This window comes from Sander vitreus, chromosome 16 (genome assembly GCF_031162955.1).
Source record: "Sander vitreus isolate 19-12246 chromosome 16, sanVit1, whole genome shotgun sequence".
In the NCBI taxonomy this organism is placed as follows: domain Eukaryota; kingdom Metazoa; phylum Chordata; class Actinopteri; order Perciformes; family Percidae; genus Sander; species Sander vitreus.
This window is the reverse complement of record NC_135870.1, coordinates 22105657-22126187: the sequence shown is the minus strand read 5'-3', so window position 1 is coordinate 22126187 and position 20531 is coordinate 22105657. Positions and strand designations below refer to the sequence as shown.

General features: G+C 39.4%; 1 protein-coding gene across 5 annotated transcripts in view; it reads right to left on the bottom strand.

Annotated features, from left to right (window-relative positions):
- The window catches only part of vav2 (vav 2 guanine nucleotide exchange factor), a 226292-nt gene that overhangs the window by 11649 nt on the left and 194112 nt on the right, over positions 1-20531 (bottom strand). For 2 of the 5 annotated variants that reach the window (XM_078270776.1, XM_078270773.1), the window contains exons 8-20: positions 19868-19968; positions 10855-10954; positions 8918-9013; positions 6710-6778; positions 6438-6524; positions 4212-4297; positions 3958-4090; positions 3563-3577; positions 3158-3267; positions 2874-2975; positions 1496-1584; positions 383-396; positions 232-250 (exon numbers count right to left, since the gene is read on the bottom strand). In XM_078270776.1, coding sequence (XP_078126902.1) covers positions 232-250; positions 383-396; positions 1496-1584; positions 2874-2975; positions 3158-3267; positions 3563-3577; positions 3958-4090; positions 4212-4297; positions 6438-6524; positions 6710-6778; positions 8918-9013; positions 10855-10954; positions 19868-19968 — 1021 coding nt within the window. Of the gene's footprint in view, positions 1-231; positions 251-382; positions 397-1495; positions 1585-2873; positions 2976-3157; positions 3268-3562; positions 3578-3957; positions 4091-4211; positions 4301-6437; positions 6525-6709; positions 6779-8917; positions 9014-10854; positions 10955-19867; positions 19969-20531 lie in introns of all 5 variants that reach the window. The other 3 variants (XM_078270772.1, XM_078270775.1, XM_078270774.1) reach the window with 3 other exon arrangements.

Here is a 20531-nt window from a genome sequence, read left to right as displayed (position 1 = left end):
TCTCCCCAAACAGACCACTCTGTATTGCTTATTTCAGGATACTGCAAAAGAACTAGGATCCCTCTTATCTCAAAGATCTTCAGGTTTTATTCACGTAATATCTTAAGCACATAGTATCTATATCTGTCTATGCATTGCCACCCACTCTACATGGTTGATAATGTTGTGCTTCATGTGTAGTATATATATCCACTAGATGGCAGTAGAGAGCTGCGCTGTTCAATAAATTACCTGATGACATTCCCGGTTCCTATAAAAGAAACAAATACTTGATCAACAATGATTGACAATCATTTTAATGATACAGAAAAACATGAGGGAAATGGCTATTAGAGGAAGATAATATTGCTATAGTATGTTGAGTAATAGAGGATCTACTCACCAAGTCAAGAGGATCTGAAACAAGACAAAAGAAACAGTGACAGTGAGAGATTACGTCTGCAGTAAAATGAGCATTTGAGTATTTTAATTCTTAAAATATGTGTCAGGGCTTCATGTGGCTTGTTTAAATGCGCTATGTCAAACATGAAGGTAATGTTGCCTGTTTGCCTGCATTTTGGCTTCATGCCAGAAGTACAGTATTACACAGTGGATAAAAAAACATATTCCTACGTATCGCCTGGTCCCATAATTTCTTCCCATTCCCAATCAGTCCCACTTTTGTTACCAGTCCTGTCCAGTCATTTCATGTCACATAGAATGACTGCAGTTTTTAGGGTGTGATTTTACCTAAAGAACCATAGGAGGCTTGCACATTGAACTTTACTCAGACGTACAAAGCTGGATCCAGGCCTATAATATGTGTAATATATGATGAGTGCATCTGTCTTTAAGGAATGTCGGGATAAATCTGAGATTAATCAGTTGTCAGATGGTTAACAGGAAAAGAAAGCAGAAAAAAAACATTAATGCTACATACAATTACTTTCAGTTTTGTAGATGTTTGTCAACTTGCTATTTTTGTTGGGAATAACTGAATCATTTTACCTCTTCAGGTCTCTAGAAAACATTCAAATAAAACGGAGCAGAAACAAATTGCTAACTGTATGAACTGGTTATAACCCAAACATATATGGAACCATTCATGATTTCATTTTAAAGTATTACAAGCCCGAAAAGTAAGCTGATGGTCAGGTCAGTCATCCTGACACCCAAGTTTTCCTCCTTCGTACAAAACCCCGCAACACAATGAAATAGTCCCCACAGGAAACCCAGAGAACCCATCCTCCATTTTCCTGCTAGATTTAAGTGACATACAAGCTACTGTTCACTGACACTGGCAGCATGTTTACATTTGTGGACAGAATGATATTTTTATAAATCATTATTAATTTAGTCAATCACCCTCACAACGCATAGTCATAATCATCGATGATGTCTGTCACACAACATCAATTAAAACGATTTAATCCAAACATTGCTCCGCCCTGATATCGACCCTCCAAAAGTAAACCTGTATCAGGACTTCTGCCAGAAAATGAGAGGGAACACCTACTGATTTTACAGATGGTGATGACTTCCAGACACTCTTTGTGTGCTCCTGTTCCACAGCGAGAGCAGTAGTAGCCCTGATAGAAGATGCCCCTAGAGGGGACACACACACACACACACACACACACACACACACACACACACACACACACACACACATCAGTAATGCAAACAGGAAGTGTCTCAGACACAAATTAACTTCTTGTAAGTACAACACACAAGGGGGAGCTGCTGCTTGTTACTAGAAGCCTGCGTTTGCAGTTACACATGCCACTCTTTGATCCTAAAATCTCAAAATCGACTCGCTCCGTTTAAGAGCAGCACTGTATTTGTTACGGATACTGTAACACACAGCGCATCGCACACTGTCATGCTGAATAGCCAGTGCCATAAATCACGATGGGATCCGCTGGGGCTGCAGCAGTAATTAGCATCTAGCAGGCAGTGCCAACGCCGGCCCCCGCTTACACTGGCTCTGTGAATTTAGGTCAGCCAAGCCATGAAATTTGTGGGTCAATGCACAGAGTGGAGTTTAGCCGGCCGACTGTAATAGAGGTGAAAGTGGTGATTCAGTAAAACGGGTTGTCCCCGCTGCAGTCGAGCAGCACTCTCGCATGGGAGGAGCTGCGCTCTGGGACACAGTGGGTGGTGCTGGGAAAAGGGGGATGTTTAAAAATATCATTTGTCAGCCTCAGTCACACACTTAGTGGAATATTTTTCCAAAGATTGCTTTTACGCTAATGAGGGGCTACATTAGCCAAACACATATTCCCTATGTGATCTTAAGTCTGTTTGCTTGTTGCTCCCTAAATGTGGGGGGGGGGATTTGTCTTCAGTTTTTTTAGCACTTGAGACACGTTGTAAGGTTTTAACTTAACACTACATTACTAGCATTACATTCAATGCTACATTTACTAACAGTGTGGAGTGTTATAGTACTGTTGCATGACAGCAATGGCACAAGTACTACACTCAAGTACAATTTTCAGCTCTTTCCATCTTCTGCTTCTTTATACTTATACTCCACCACAATTCACAGGGAAATGATACTTTTTACTGTAGTACATTTATGTGAAATAGAGTATTTTTACATTTTGGTATTGCTATGTTTAATTAAAGTTAATGATGTGACTGCTTCTTCTTTCACCACTGCATCAATCAGGACTATACAGTATTTTTGTATAAATGTTACATAACGTGTGTCCGACTGTATAAAATATCTTTCCCAGCTTGTACAAGAAACATAATTAATCTGTTACTGCTGAATATTGTTGGATACATGATAGTCCTTGGAAAGTCTGGAAGACGATGCATTCATTATTCATTGTAGAATATGAATGCGCTGTTATGCACATCAGCACTGGAGTTATCAGGGTTGTTACCTTAAAAGCATCTTGCAGGCTCGACAGTTGGTGTTCTTATCAAATGTGTGCATTTGGAAGTTATGCTGATTGGCTGTGGCTCTCTCTGGCTTAATGTTGGACCTGGAAGTAAATCATAATGAATTGGACAGTTTATTTGATTTCGCAATGAGGTAGATTTATTTCTCTGGTGTTTAATTCACGGGATTAGCCAACACACAGCCCATCTGGTTAGTTTATCCCAATATGGTTCCTTAATTGAATTTTCAGGGAAGTTACCAACCCTACCATGTAATCATACTCACATGGCCATTTCAAACTGCTCCATCCACTTCCTCTTTGTCTCCTCAGTTTTACAAAAGAACTGGAAGCCCTGCTTCCCTTGCAGGTGGATCAGGTAGAATCCGTACGACCACTGGAGAGAAAAAGTGAGTGAGGAACAGATGGGCAGAGATATATGTGGATGGCAATGACAGAGATAGGCAAAGACGCTTGTGAAGCCTGTTTTCGTTTTATATAAATATGTGTAGAAGCACAATGAAAATATGATCACATTTAATTTGGAACTAAAAGATGCTCCACATGCTTTGGCGATGCATCTGACCAAAAGCTTAAGAGCCAACCATAGAGCCGGTGGGTGCACGTGCAACCCCAAAAAACACCACTGCCAAAAATAGGCCACTATGAGAAGATGAGTCAAATAAACTTACCATTTTTCCACTCGACTGGTAAGCATGCAAAAAGAAAGACAGCAGAGAAAGACCGAGTTACACATGCAAACATGGACAGACACATGCAGATTCAAAAACAAAAAAAAGCCATGTTAGACCTGTAGCACAATGCACTGCAATGCGATTTCATGAATCCTAAATGAGCTTCATTGCATTTACATGGGTTTTCAAGCATGGGCGAGCAAAATGCATATCTGACACTTTAATGCATTACTCATAAATTCAATATCTGAAAGTACCATCAACAAGGTCCTTTAGCTCAAGGGCAACATTGGTAATGATTACACGGGTTGTTTTATCACATACTCTAGCAAGACTGCCTCTACAAACTGCTCTGCTCTATGTTTTTGTCAAATTGAAAGGAAGATTCTTACCTTTTTCATGTCCCTGTTGTTCATGGGGTCGTCCGACATTTTATATGACTGCAGCTCAATAATCTCTTTGAGTTCATAGCTATAGCCTTTCCTCTTGCAGACAATGACCACTTTATCAAACAGGAATATATACCTGAAGACATACATACACATTCAATGTTAATGTGCTGTGAGAATATGTCATTATTGGCATTGGGTTGCTTTAATTCTCATATCCTTTGGGTAGTTTTTTTTTCTTGAGAGTTTGGACTCACCGGTCCTGTTTTGTTCGGTTGACGATGGAGCACACCTTCAGCTCTCCGTCTATCTTTGGCCTCCCGTACTCCTCCAGTTTCACCTGCTGCTTAGGTCACAAAGACACACAGAATGTCAATCCACTGCATACTATGGCTTCTAAATTTAATGAGAACCCATGATTAATTCAGCAACACTTACATTTCAGAGAGAATCAAAATAAGTATGTAATGAATGATAAAAGTCTGAAACTATTCAGTCCCACTTCAGTTACTTTTTCACTCTCCTAATCCAAATTTCAAGTTGTTTACTGTATCTACGGCACATGTACAGTACAAGGCCAAAATGAATCCAGTGACTTTTTGCACCTCTGTAGGAAACAACAGAAGAAGAGAGGAAGTAAAAGGAGAGCATAGTGACAGAAAAAGAAGACATATTAATAATAATTAATAATAGTATGGGAAATGAACATCAGTCTGGAATGTACATCATTTCTCTTATTCATGTTCTGCAAAAATAAATGATTTATTGGGGACATTATATTAGCAGAGGATTTAATGACAGGTGGAAGGAATGGATGACGCCGGAGAGAAAATATGGATGTTTTTGAAGAATGGGTTAAGGCTCTGTGATGCTTAGTGACCAATCGCACTGACAAACTTTGAATTCCAGCCTTGTGATAACATTAGTGCTGGTGTATTACTATACACAAAAAAACATTGGTGCAAAACTTCTGTAAAGATATCAAATCTAGCATTAAAAATGACAATAGAAAATGTGATTATAAATGATACATGATTTACAAAAGAATTATTATTTTATGTTATTTACCAAATGGTAATGTGATTAAATGTCACTGCTGGCAATCCAAAATAGAACGTTAGATGCATTTCACATTTTTACTAGAACATTGAAGCAACAGGTTGACATTTTGGGGAAAGATGACCGATACCACTCTCACATCTGTCCATTATATGATACTACAGCCAGCAGCCTCTTAGCTTAGCTTAGCATAAAGACTGAAAGCATGGCGAAATAGCTAGCCTGGCTCTGTCCAAAAGGGGCCAGGCAAAGACACTGAAGTCTGCTGGTTGCTGCTTCGGAGGCCAAAAGATATTCCAAAACCTAACCCTTAGTAACACAGAAACGGATTTGTACGGGTCAAATAAAAAGATAAAACTGTTTCATTAGTGAGCTTTAGCGGTGCTGGTCGGTCGATTTTTCTACCTCTTGACATCTCTTTGTGATAAGCTAACCTAATTAGCTGGACTCTTGTCAATAAAGCAAATACGTTTTTGTCCCCAAAATAACTATTCTTTTAAAAATGTGTTCCTAAATAAGCAAATAATGTAAATTTCGAAACCACATCCTCAATTATAAACTAATACTAGTTTAACATTTAAAAACTTGTCTGATTTTCTTATACAGGACTGTGTGTGTGTGTGTGTGTGTGTGTGTGGTTTGATTAGATCTGATTGACAGTGGGTCTCCCAGGCAACATGACAGGGTTTCTGCAGGTTACACCAAGTCAAATTTAAGACTTTTTAATACCTTTTGAAGACTATTATGAATGAAATTTAAGACCTATATCACGATATTTGAGTACAACGAAATGCAGAGTCACAAAAGTGCTTGCAAAGTAAATACATTTATTCAAATTGAATAAAAGCGACACGGAGTAATAATAATTTGTACATATACAGCAAATTATATTTGGACTATCGAAAGGAAGAACTACAACACCATGGAATTAAAAAAAAGTATTTCAATGAGCATTAGAGACAGCGTTACATGGACATAGGACAATTTAGACCTGTATTTAAGACCTAGAACACAATACTTCAACCTACAATTGAAGACAACCTAGACTTTTTAAGACCCCCCCGGAGACCCTGCATGAGCATCTGTCATCGGAGTCAGATTTTTATATTGTTATAATAATTTATAATAACACAATCAAATTTACATAGCGCTTTTCTAGGTACTCAAAGTTGCTTTCCAGAGTTTACCTCTCATTTCATATCAGTAAAAAGAGCACAGATAAAAATATAAATCTCTCACGTGAAATAACAAGTATTGTTCTACTGTGACTCTGGCAGATAAAAGCATGTCCATTTGAGATCCCTTTACCTACAGTCTAGTAAGTAGCTGATTTAGAAAATGTCAATAATAGATCAAGTCAAAGAATTTGAAAACAAATTTCTCCTACATGAAAAAGTAGTGACAGACGACATTACAGTACTTACAAGGTTTTCTATTGAACTTTGGAATTCGCTGATTTTCTTCAGCGTCTCATTGTCCCTCTTGACTTCGTTGATGTACATGGCCAGGTCCTAAGAGAGCAAGGCAAACATTCTTTAAGCCTCAAACTTAAAACCTTGATAGGACACCTGTCATATCCTGTTCAATTGCGGTCCTTTGAGCCACAGTAGTTGTATGAAACAATGTACTACAGCTTTGGCTTGGAGCACTGCAACGTTATTATGTAATCTTAAAGCTCACTCATGAACACACATACCTGCATAGCCTCCAGAGCCTCCTTGAGTTGTTGTCTCTCTGGTCGGTCCGCCGAGTGACTCAATAGTTCCTGTCAAGGAAGATTCATGTTATTATTATTTTGTAAAAAAAAAAAAAAATTTAATAGAAGAAGAAAAAAAATCTGAATGAACACACAACATACTTTATTAATATGTATGATGCTAACATTGAATCATATATTTATGAGAGGGCTTTGTTGTGTGAGATGTTTAGCTGCTCTTTACTGTGATTGTGGATGTCACACTGATGTAGCTGATAATAAGTTGCATCTGAGCACCATAAACAGCAACATACATACAAATTAAAGACAAGAGGAAGCAGGAGAGATTGCTAACTAGCCTCCAGGTCTCACAGTAAATGTATTGCCCCCTGCAATCAATAACAAACGTGTATATATGTATAATATATGCCTTCTTCACCGACTTCTTGGAGTGATTTATAAAACGCTGTAGAGCCGTGGTGAGATACGGTGTGTTTCGTGAGGAAAAGAAATCTGATCAAATCTGTTATGCTTTTTTTTTCTAAATAAAAATGAAATTGTGCCAGCTGTCCAAGGCAGATCCATCAGCAGTGTCCTAACATGTTTTATATCTATCTAAAAGTATTATCATTGACATGATGTGCTGCACTTTGTTTGATTTAGAATGTAGCATCAATAATTCTAACTAGCTTTCTTTTTTCTCTTAGTTATATTCTTTTTTTGTGATATTTTCCAATTAGTACCTATTTGGAATATACAATAGATGTTAATGGAAGATTTTGACTTGTTATAGCAGGAAAAAAGGACTAATGTAATAAATGCGCTTTCCCCGCTATGACAAATCAAAATGTCTGCCTCCCTTGACAAAGCTCTTATTTCCTTGTCACCCCTCATTCCTGTCACTGCTAATTCTTTAACCTGCAAGCAATTAGCCTCGCCTCACCCCCCCCCCACCACACACACACACACACACACACACACATCAGCTCAACCAAGATACAAGTACTGCTGTGGGCCTCATTTGACCTAAATTTGCTTTTTTTATTTTTATCTAAATGACTTCCTGACTCAGCAGATCTTTTTAATGCCGTGGTCTGTTACTTTTGCACAAGCCTGACCAGCCAGTGACAACATGCTGCTGTACAACTCCGCAACGTGATCACCTGGGTTCATAAAACACTGCAAATTCATCAAATATACACACCCTGCTTGAACAGAATTACTTCTGAATTCCCTTTATTTTAGAGTGCAGCTATGGTACATAAAAGATGAAAAGAGCATAGTATTCACACCATGACCACATAGGGAAACACTACTATGATGATATCTATGCAACATCAACTGACGATATGCTCTTAGGCATTACTGGACACACGCACACAGAAACAAGACTTGTCAGTCTGACATGCCCCAAGGCAACAGCATACAGCGGCGTTTTCTGCAAAGCTGTTGGAAGCAGTGAAATGGGGTGTGTTTAATTGGATTAGTACTCAGTCGATTTGACCTCAGTGTCTCGCTAAGACTCCTGCAGAGGTTCGATTCAAACTAATAGACAAAGTCGCAGCGCTCTCTGTGTAGTCCCACAATCACCTGAAGCAAACACTCTCCTCCACCCCAGACCATTATGCACGGCATCATAAACTCATATGCTCATCCATAAATGATATGCAAAGACACTAAATCATGGGGAATGTTACAGTGGCCAGCTTGTTTTACCCGCCAGGAGGAGAGTTCCAGGAAGAAATACTGGCTCGGATGTGAGTGGTCAGAAATTGTGCTTAGATACAATTGCATGTCAGGGCATCAGTGCGTGGTTCAAAATACTGATTATAGCTACCAGCAGCTTATTATTTCTAACCAACAGTTTAAAAAAAAACAATGGAATCCTGTTTGTGAGAAAGTCGCAAAGTGTTTAAAAAATGGAAAGTAAAGTGTGAAATAGCAATTTTCCATTCCATCTGCTTCAATTATCTAAGTGATGAAGACTGTGCTTCCCTAAGACGTGTCTAACATCCAACCACAGACATTGAAAAAACTATAGTATAGATGGAATGAATGTGTTCTGAAAGCAAATGATGGTCCTACTCCAAATGAAGTGCGCTACGTCGATATATTAGTGGTTTAATTTTCTTTATCTTCTCTGTGTAGGATCAAACTGAGTAAAAATGACTGGATTGTGGGTTTTTGCAGTTGTGAGATGCCTCCTACCTTCAGTAGTAGGTGATACTTCAGCACCCTCTGCATAGGAACCACCAGAAGATCCTGCAGCTTGAACTTCCCTTCCTGTACTTTCATAGTACATTCCTGTAGAACACCAACACGAGCAGCAGGGCAGTTATTACACATTGCATAATGCCGCATCGGACATTTCCTACTAACAAGCATTCATTGTTTAACAATTCATTGAGTCTTGTTGCATTGCTGTGTTTGCTTCCACACATTCACAGGGCATTCCATTAAAAACAAGGCCAGTTTATTCTTTTGGTGGAAACTAAAGCTCTGGCCGTGCCAGCCATTTGTGACGCAATTACCCTGCATGCTGACTGGGAAATTCCTCTGACTAATGAATACATTTCTATAAAATATGCACTGGCTCCTTTTGTTAGTATCATCCTGTAAGATTCCTTCACAGTGGTGAGTGTGTAGGCGTCTCTTTATTCAGTTTCTATAACTGTGCAGCAACAAGGACAGCTTATCCCTCTTTACAAACAAGGTTTTTGTGTATATAGACAGTGAGAAAAGCTTTTCTCTGCCCTGTTACAAAGCTCTTCTATTTTGAGAGAGCCTATCTCAGTGTCAACTACTCAGGCTGTAATCACCTCATTTTCTGTCAACAGCTCCAAGAGCCATTTCTCTGGCCATGCAAAGTGCTGATGTGCTTTAATCCCACTATTACAGGAGTGCATTAGCCTTCTCTATAATCAGTTGGAGAAGATCAGAGAATAATAGTAGCGAGGGAGGTCTTGCAGCTGAAATGGACTCTGAACATCACCCAGATTCAAATCTTAAATGTGATACAACTTTTTCTTTAAACTCGTAAATGTAAATTTGTAGATTTCACAAGACCTTTTTAAAGCCAGTCACTACAAATCCACTATTCGGAACACTATACACTTGCCTATATAGACGGGTAATGTTGAATCATGTTCAGTAAAACAGAATATGAATTAAACAGCTCTGAGGCATATTTGCAAATCACACGCCTTTCTGATTTCATCAATTTGTGCATGACCATGGCAAATTTGGACCACATTTATGAATTTATTTTAGTCAGTACTTAGTCAATGTCATCATTTATTCAACAGTACATTTTACTTTCATATTTGTTTAATGATTTTCTAAGATATGTCAGATTCAGCAGCATTTCATTGGGAAATGTGCATAATTGCTAATGAAACATGGTTGCATTGTTTTAGAAGGTTGTCTCGTTTGAAAATCTTCAACGCCATAGCCACACTGAGATCTATCTTTGTTGAAAATGAGTTTATCGGTTGCAAAACTGTAGGAAACTGAAGGTTCAGAAGAAACACACAAAAGTAGTTTAATACAACTTGTTTTTGTTATATAGTTGCAATATTGAAGGTGGTACTAATGCAATTTAGAAGCAAGATAAGCATTTGCATCACACACAAGTACTAGTGCTGCAAGTATTTTCACTATTGATTAATATGGTATTCAATTAAATTCAATCTTCAAATTTCTTTAATATGAAATATCAAAAATGACTATCACATAAAACATAAAAACAGCCAATCATTATATTTGAGAAGCTTGAACCAGCAAATGTTTTGTAAGTGGGCTTGGTAAAATGAGTGAAAGGATTCATCTGCAGATGTTGTATAATGTTGAAATTTGAAGAACATTCTTTGCATTGGCTTCAAATGTTTTGGTCAGGTGTCATTCTGGCAGTAAATCCCCTGGCTCATACCATCTAAAAAAAAGAAAAATCAAATAATCCCTTTAAAGGTTACATATCTCAGGTCTAAAATCAGCCAGATGTGTTGAACCCTACCTGCTCACTTATTTGTATTCAGTCACAAAAGGAAGCTTGTGTTCACTGCCTTCACTGTGATGTATTGGTTTCACAGAAATGCACTAAATCAGTGGGCTGTCATCTGTTTGTGGTGTGTGGTGAAGGACATTACCTCCACTTTAATCTTGACGTCCTCTCGTGTTGCTATTAGCTCATCCAGTGTCTTCTGGGCGTTCTCCATGTGGCTGCAGTACTGACCATAGATCAACAACCTGGCGAAGGACACAACAACAACAACTGTTAATCTAAATACACAGCTCACTGTCTTTTATGGGACGTAGAAAGGAAATTAAAAAATTGTTGATGCCCCCAACGTCTCCTTCCAGGCAGCGCTGCCTGGAAGGAGACGTTGGTGGCTTAAAACATTGATAAACTGATTCATGTTTGACCATGGCTCCTTCTGCCAGGTCTGTTCACATCGTGCTACAAAAAGACAAACTACATCCCACTTTGGTCACATTTATTATGTCTGTACATTAAAAAAAAGACTGGACAATGACGTGGGAACAGTCCACACATCTCACTGTGTTTCATTAAAACATACCCATCTATTACACAATACCTGCTTATTCCTAAAAGTAAAGAAAGCTGTAAAAATAAATCTGAGTAAAGACCCAATTTGGTCTATCAATCAAAAGTATTGAAAATACAAGTATGTTCAGTCTCTGGTTTGCAGATTACATTTCATTTTTTTAGCAGTTAACTACATTCACTTTCAAAAGGTCCTTTGCTGCTGAACACATCTTACAAATGTTCGAGTTTATGTCTGTTAAGAGAAATTCACAGCTGAGATTTTGATTCTGATATTTTCTGCTTGTTCTCTGTGAGTACGGGGACATTTGAAGACATGTGAGCTCATAAAACCTGCTCAGCCTAGTGTACGGTTAGAAATCTACATTTAGGCTTAATTAGGGCTAATGACGTTCTTTTTAAAAGGTTGGACATATATCATATCTTTGTAAAAACAGGGAGACAACTTAGATTGCTGTTTGAGTCCACAATTAGCTTTGAACTGGTTAGTGCCTTTCAGCAAAGTACCGCACATTCATTTCAAGATTAATAACCCAATTTGAAAGGTCAGCCTCAGAGTCATTTGGCACTATAGGGGGTAGATAAATGAATATTTGAATAACTGTAGTATAATTAGGAATATACTGTACATGAATAACATGAATATGTAATGACTGGATTCTGATCCCAGGGCAATGTTTGGAGGGGCGGCATCCTCTTGCCAATAAGATGTAATCACAGAGCACTAATGAATAAAAAAATCTCTATATTTCGAGAAGTGAGGATGTGAGAGCTGTGTTCATTAGATATTACATGGGACCCTGACACAGATCTGTGGGTTCATGTGGGAGGGAGTTCAAAGTCATCCTGTCTGGAGGATGCCACTGCAAGTGGCACACATTCCTCTCGCTCACACACTGAGTCAAAGTAGGGCATTGGCACAGCTGGTACAGTGCTAATCCCCCCCTTGGCACACCGGTCTCTTAATCTGAATCTTGAGCGGGCGAGGCGGTGCAGAGAGCTGGCACCCTGAAGTCTAATCAAGCCTCTGATAGATCTGTAGTCATGTTTCCATCTAATTGTCAAGCAAATTATATGCAAACTTTTAAAATGTCGCAAAAAAGAAGAAAAAAAGAAAATGTGAATTAGATCCATCAACTGGTTTAGAGCGAATAAACTGGCCTACGCAAAGCGTAGTTTCGTCACAATGCACATACCACATCACAAACCAGCTTGCTAAATCAAAGAGTTTAGAAACTAAGTTCTTTAAATCTATAAATGGAGATAGGTAGCATTGTATAAGTTGGCCACCTGTGCAGAATGCAGGGTTGTGGCAGAGACATTTGGTGTCAGCAAGACAACCGTACACTGCTGTGTATACGCAGTGTGCAGGGCCATACGATTCAAGCTGTTGAACCAATTCGTCAATTTACCCAACGTGGCTGAGGCACAGGCAATAGTGCACTTCACTACGCACTTTGTGCCACAAGTGTACGGCGCACTGGATGGGACCCATATCCTGATCCTTCCTCCATCCGATGGATACCGGGACCATTGTCATGTGAGTTACATGTTCGCTACATCACAACTTATTCGTCAAAGCTGTTTCCATCTCCCATTTTGCGCATTAACTCTTTTCGAAAAAGGCAAAAACCACCTCAAGCGAGCATAAAAACCTTTTTGCGAATTTGAGGAAGTTTGGCCGTTTCCATATGTGATACTTCAAAATGCGCATTAAAATACGTTGATGGAAACATGACTTGTTACGCAGACAAGAGCAGCACTGCAAACAGGCCGAGCAGGGGACGTTTGTATGACGGGGCAATTGAAATGATGTACTTAATTTTAAGTTTCATATACATAAGACTCACTATGTTGAACATATTTTCAATGACAAATACCCATATGTTTTTAAAGCAGCTAATCGGTTTTAACTAATTTTCACTTTATGGCTTCACACATCTAGAAGTTGTGTTTCCTGCTGAAAGAGAACACAGTCCACTGTGGTTTATAGTAAACAAGGTCCACTAGTCAATTCATTGATGTATCGATTGAAAAAAATTTTAATAGCAAATATTATTATAATAGGAGGTGATGTTTTGGGCTTTGTCTGTCAGCAGGATTACAGAAAAACCACTGGCCCGATTTTCATGAAACTTGGTGAAAGGGTGCAGCATGGGCCAAGGAAGGACCCATTCATTTGGATCCTAATCACGGGGTTGAAAAACTAAATTTCTGTTCCATGTCATTAACATTGCGAGATTGCTTCATGTGGTGTCGGAGAAATCAGAAAAATGTGTTCCCGACTTGGAAAATTCGTCCTACACGCTCAAGTCGGAACGTTAACATTACGAGATAGGGCATGTCATGGAAGAGGTCTGCACTGCAGTTCGAGTTGAATAATAGTGTCAGTCATTTGCTGGTTCCAGCTTCTCAAATGCGATGATTTGCTCATACAACTGTTTTTACATCATACAGACTTAACGATTCTCAAGAACAAAATAGCAGATTAATTGATAACGAAAATGATCGTTGGTTGCAGCCCAAAAGAGAATCTCTCCAAATAAGCAACATTGGTTAAACTATAGTGGTGTGGTTGCCACTATAATGGTATTTTTTTTGCAAATGGTAATTTTTAAAATCCACTTTTCTGTTAGCAAACATTAGCTGGATGTTACTGACTAACTGACATTATCTTGACATCTTTTCTACTTCTACTTAAGGATATGTTATGTTGCTTTAAAGTATGGTTAAAACACACTGGCACTATTTTACTATAAGTCAACATACATATGATATGCCACATGAAATACAATGTATTACTGTAAATAGATTTAAAAAAAGATGCAACTTGACTCTACTGCTCCCAAAACAAAATATGACAACTTATAAATGTCCATAATCAATGTTCAGTGTCCGACTGTTTTGGCAGAAGTGGAACTCTGAACCAAAACCTTCGTCTTGAAAGTAACATTTATGTCAGACCCAGTTGGTCATGATCTGCTCTACAAAGATCTACCAGCGATGATCCCTGAAGCTTCACTGGGGCCTAGGCGGAGTTCTAACTACGCACCCCCTCCCCACTCCCCCCCCGCAGTGAGGCCCCTAGCCTGGTTAAACCGGCCCTGGGTTAACAAGCCCTCTCATTAAGACTTGATTCACACTCGGAGAGACAGCTCCCCTCAGCTCCTGCCCCTCCAGGAAGACAAAGTGATTGAGATTAATGGGGGCCCTGATCAATTATAAGACAGCAGGCAGACTGTGCAGTGTAGCGAGGATCCAAGGGCACCAGAGATACCCGTCATATAGTACCTTATCATGACAGGGATGCAAAGGGCTCAAGCTTCTGGTGTGAATGTGGGAATCATTATTGCAGTTTAGGAGTTCGAGTGATAGAAGATATTACTGGCAGCCATGAGTAGAAAAGAGTAAAGATCCACAAATTGAATGCGAACCAGCTACTTCTGAGGTTAGAAATGGTCAATGCTCTTCTTAAGGGACTTGTTGTACAATGAGTGAAGGCTAGATATTTTGGAGTTTACTTGAATGCTCATATTATATTCAGTCTGTGGTCTTAATAAGGAACATTTACTCAAAGGGGCCAACATTTTGTTTCTCTCACAGCAATGTCAAGAGCTAAGTGAATGAAAATGATTAAACGTTTGCTCATCTGGCCGTTTTTAAAAGAAAGCCATCCTTTAGTATCTGTGTGTCTTTTCATGTGCACCACTATGTGCCTGGAGCAAGAAGCTCGTTCTCCACTGCCTGCCCTGAGGCAAGTTTCCACTTGTAGTAAACAAACCCATGTCCAAGCAGACAGCCAGCACCTTGATACTGTAATGAGAAGGCAACTTTAGGCTCTTGAAGTCTCGGCGTTCCCATCAGCCTCATTTCCCAGCAACCAACTCTGATAAATCCACTGTACGCTACCTGCTCAGCACCAAATGGCAGCCATACAAAGTTAGCAACTAGCTGGTAAAGAAAGTGGAACATTTAGCAGCTACAGAGCAAGGTGATGCTGTCAGGAGATGGTGGAAACCAATATACGTGTATATTGGACTTCCATTCTCGATATGAATGCTAATGTTGCCACGTGTCAGCCCGATGTGTAAATAGGCAACTGTTTTGTAAAACGTAAGCCATTACAGCTTCAAATGGCGTTAATATATCATATAAATGACACTGACTGAAAAAGAAATAAAAAACAAACAAGGAAGGCAATCTTTCTGGCACACAAATATCACAACCAAGGTCACTACATCACACAACTAGACAAACAATAACTGGATCTTTGGAAACCATGTTGTGTGGAAACAAATTGTATATTTACACCTTTTATAACAGCCTTTTGTCTGAGACTTGAGAGGCTAGTCAGAGGCTTGGTCCTCTTCACTGAGACAGGCAGTGGAAGAAAAGGGCTGATGACACACAAGCACACTGCAGTATACACCCACTCTTGGGCCAGTCATCCATAATTAATCAGTGGCACAGTGGTAAGTATAGTCCTTACTTACACACCACGTCTGAACACATCACTGTGGGAGGTAATGGCTCATCATTTCCTGCTTTCTCCTTGTATCTCTGCTTGAATCTTTGCAATATAAAATACCATTTTGTACACAAGATAAAAAAAATCATAAATCATGATTCCGTATCTTAATTAAATGGCAAATATTAAATTGGATAGTCCAAGCTAATGGAGCTCTGTATGAGCCTTTTCCAAAACTGCTGAAGCAACTTTGAACATCTTCCATCTCAGAGCTTCAAAGCCAGAATAAAATGATCACAGCATTGCTCTAACATATCATGCAGAATATTCAAACAGTTATAAAGCCAAACAATCGCAGTGCCTGGTTTGATGTGGGTACTGTGTGCATCACAGGCCTTGTTTGCCTTCTTATGCAATTGAGCAAATGTTTTTTTTCCTCTCATAACTAAAGATGTAAAGATGAATCAGTTACGATTTCTTTGGCAGGCCGATGACAAGGAGACAACAAAGACAAAGTTGCGCCGGTCGCTGAGCCAGCAGGATGGGCCCATTAAAGCCACCCTGTGGTGTTTTCAGGAAAACAACCAAAAGTTATGTTTAAATTCAGTGTTACTTATCAAAACGTATTGTGTGTACTGAGGTTCAACAAAAGTGTTGAAAGAATGTCCTTCATCCTCTTTCCTTTCCTTCCTTCCGCAGATTTCTTTGAAGAATTTTTACATTAATGTAAACTAGCTTGAACTCTCGTTTCGTGAGCATGCACTAGAAAAACAAAACACGGACCGACTGTTAAAGAAACTGATCCATAGCTTAACTAGAGAAACTCCACAGGGAACCTTAAAGTTCAAAATGTAAACTTGCAAACAAAAGCTGACGTTACTTTCTCTTAGAGCCAATAGTCAACTTTGCACTCATGCCATTATAAAACCTACTGCAGACCAAATTTGAAAAAGAAGCTTGCAAATAGGCGGGGAGGAAAGGAAAAAGAGAAGCTGCACAGTAACCATTAAACGGCAGAGTTGTTTGAGACAGTAACATCATTGGGTTGGAGAAGTTGCCGGTGCAGTAAAAACTGGCTTGTTTGTATTCTTTTCAGGGCCAGCGATATTGCCCTGCTGTGCTGGCCCATTTCATAATTAGGATGCTGTTGTGCATGTTTTTTCTTAGAAAATGCAATTTTGAGTAACTGCACCCTGGGCCTTCACCCCCACCCACGTGGAGCCCTGCGAGCCGAGCCAATCTCCAAGTAAACTAGAAGTGACAGGCTGTGGAGCCAGCTAATATTCTCTGACACATGACATTGGGACCCCCTCACCTCCACTCAACATATCCAGCACACAGCAAATGGAGGAGAACATAAAGCAAAGACCTCCAATAAAGAGGCTCATAGTGAAGCCATGATTAGGCACTGCAAGGATATCAGGGAGCCAGCTTACTCCGGAAATGAGTTGGGGAATGTCACAAATGAGGATATCAACAAGAGGGTACTCAGATGCCCATTTAGTTTATAGACCTTCTTTTGAGCGCACTTTTCCATGCAGCCCGGTTCTGCCTGTTTAAGAATTGAGAAGTAGTCGAGATAAACCAGTGACATTTTCAGCATGGCATTCAGATCAACGAAAAATAGAAAAAAAAAGCTTTTCATCTTTTGCACCGACGCAAGAAAAAAAAGATACAAGTACATTGTTGTAAAGGTCACAGGGACAAGCATAGATAACCAAATTAATTATGCAGAGCCAGATCTTCAGGAAAATTGCTGTGAGATGCCTGATGAGAGCGGTGCTGTGCAAGTCCAAATCTGCTGGTCACTGTTGCCTATTGCCACAGAGAGAAAAGACACCGCAGTGGCTCATAATGAGCCAGGTATACATGTCAATCACATGCAGAGAGTCAAAGCCTGTGACGCACAGAATCTGCAAATCTAATGAACCATTTTCTCAAAATAACCCTGCTTCGCATTTCTGAGAATGTCGCTAGAGATAAATATTAACAATGAGCGGTATGTCATCAACAAATTTGCGTATGAATCCTAAAAGGGCGTTTTTCCTCGCCACTGTCGCATTTACGCATTCATGCATGCTCTTGGGGGAATCACTGGAATTGTTGGGTCCTTGTAAATTATAGTGTGGTCTAGACCTACTCTATCTGTAAAGTGTCCTGAGATAATTCCTGTTATGATTTGACACTATAAATGAAATTGAATTGAATCAAAGGTAAATGTTAGATATTTCTGTCAGAGATATAACGTTAAAATTACAAAACAACCAGGTAGACTATATGCAGATCTTTTGTATGGGGCTCTTTTTTCAAGGTTTGGTCGCCTTAGTTCCAATGAATGGGAATCTTTGTGCTACAGTATACAATTACATTTTAGTTTATAGTGTTTCCAACTGAGTGCCAACAGTTTGACTGCCTTGTTCCTACATGACAATTGTTTTGTATTGACTTTAATCTCAAAACCCCCAAAAAGAGCTTAAATCACTAGAATACTCATACAACAATGTTGTAAGTGGAAAATACTATTTCTCTTTAACTCTCTTCTTGTATTTTTCCAGTTTCATTTTCTCCATGTGAATCCTCTGGGCTTTCATGAGACAACCTCCCAGTCCTTTACAGGGACCTTTGGCTAGCTGGACCTTATCTGTGATTGCGTGCAAATGAAGATTTCCAACCACTGCAGAATCAGATCAGAGAGTCAGATGAGCTAAACTAGGAAGCAGATACAGTAGGAGTGTGTGCATGCGTGCATATGTGAGATAGAGGGAGAGAGTATATGCCTGCCTCTGTCTATTAGCAGGAACAGAGTCTCTAGTGTCACACCGACTTTGTGTTACATGGCCCTCTAGGCTTAAGGAAGAGGCCTACGATGAGCCTATTACTTATGCAAACTGACGTTGCCCATAGAAGTATGTTGGAAAGATGAGGAAGAGGGGAAAAAAGTATGTGTGCTATCAGGATCACCGGGCAGAAGAATATAATGCATGCTTATGTATGCAAGAACAGGTACACGCACACACGCAGTGAAGCATGACTCACTTTTGCAGTAATGGGTGTATCATTTGAGGAGAGTGGCATATCCATAGCTTTATATGGAATCATGACCGAGGCCAGAACCTATCAACCCCATCATTACCATTACCTATGAAGCAGCCACACTTAGCACAACAGGGAGGCAAATCACTGCTCCCCTCAAGGATGCAAATTATCCACATGTTGCTCAGCAGCTGGGCAAGATGAAGATCCATCTGAGAGAAAACCCAGTTCGCCAATAAACCTCAGCATTCTTGGTTGAGGGCGTTTCTAATCCCCATACCACAGAAATATCCTTCTTAACAAGTCGTTCTGTCTATAATTAAGCCCTTAAACATTAGTTTCTTGAAAACAAGTGAAACAATCTGTGCAGTAAGAATATTTCAACTTGTGAAATTAAATGCACTTATTTTAAGAATGTTTGATCTTGAAACAGAACGGATAAGGCAGGTCTTGCTGGACTTGATGAACATTAATCCTAATTTCAGCAAATACTTGGTTGATTTATAGAAATGGGGTCAAATTATTCTCACTGCATGTGGCGATTTTGTCACCTGTTTTAAGAAAAAAAAAATTATTACAGACTAAATTTACTGGATGAGAAGGAAGAATCCATTAGTCAAATAAAATAGTAATCAAATAGTTCAGTATCAAATCCTGTGTGAGAACCTGAGTTTAGAGACAATGAACTACAAATGCAAAGAACATGCTATATAACAGAGAATGATGTGGTAGTGTAAGAGGAGACACCACTGTACAGGAATATAACTGTGACAAGCAAATGCAGTCTTGAGTGGATTTACTCTGACCACTTTGGTTGAATGCGGAACAATTGGTTACATGCTCTCTCAGCTTTTTTCCCCCTAACATGTTTTGTTTTAATTGACTTATTCTTTGAACACTAATCCCAGCAATCCTCTGACCGATCTGCTGACAATCAACATGATGCAGCCTCCTGAATTTGAAAGGGCAGAAAAAAAAGGCAGCTTCCTCTCAACTACAAGTGGATTTTAACAGTCTATGTAAACCCCCCCCCCCCAAAAAAAAAAAAGCATTTGCATAGACCAACAAAACACAACGATTTCTGGTTACTGACCTTTCCTTGAAGTCGAGGAAGATCTTCCCCAGGCCGCTTCCTCCAGTGACCATGTTCAGGTCGATGGCTCGCAGGAGGGCAAAGTGGACTTTGATTACATCCTGAGGCAAATTCACAATCAACATTATAATCTACCCAAATCTAACCTATCTAATCCTTTATACAGAGTTTTATACATAGATAAGGTTGGCCTTATTCAACATTTTGCTTATTGCCAACATATGCCATAAAGAGATGTAAAGAACCCTAATTGGTTAATCATAAGATCCCAGGATTCAAGCATATGCTCAAAGTCCTTGCTATAATGTTCCATTAGGTGTTAACAGTTTAGTAATTTGCACATTAGCTCAGTCAGTGGGGACTTGGCTTGACCAGAGGGTCGCCGGTTCAAGTCCCCGTTACGAACCAAGTATGGAGTGTGGACTGGCAGCTGGAGAAGTTGGCTGAGCCTGGGCTACTCCCTTAAAATGTAATAAGTAATACGTTTAAAGTTTAAGAGAAAAAAGTTTGTTGCTTTTTGTTGATTGATTATTGACCAAGTTGTACAACTAGAATTATAGTCCATATGCCACAGCAAAGGTTTTGAAAAAGGATGAAAGGATGAATATCTTGTTTTCCCCCACTGTGATGAAACATTGAACCATGACATCAAAATCTCATAGCA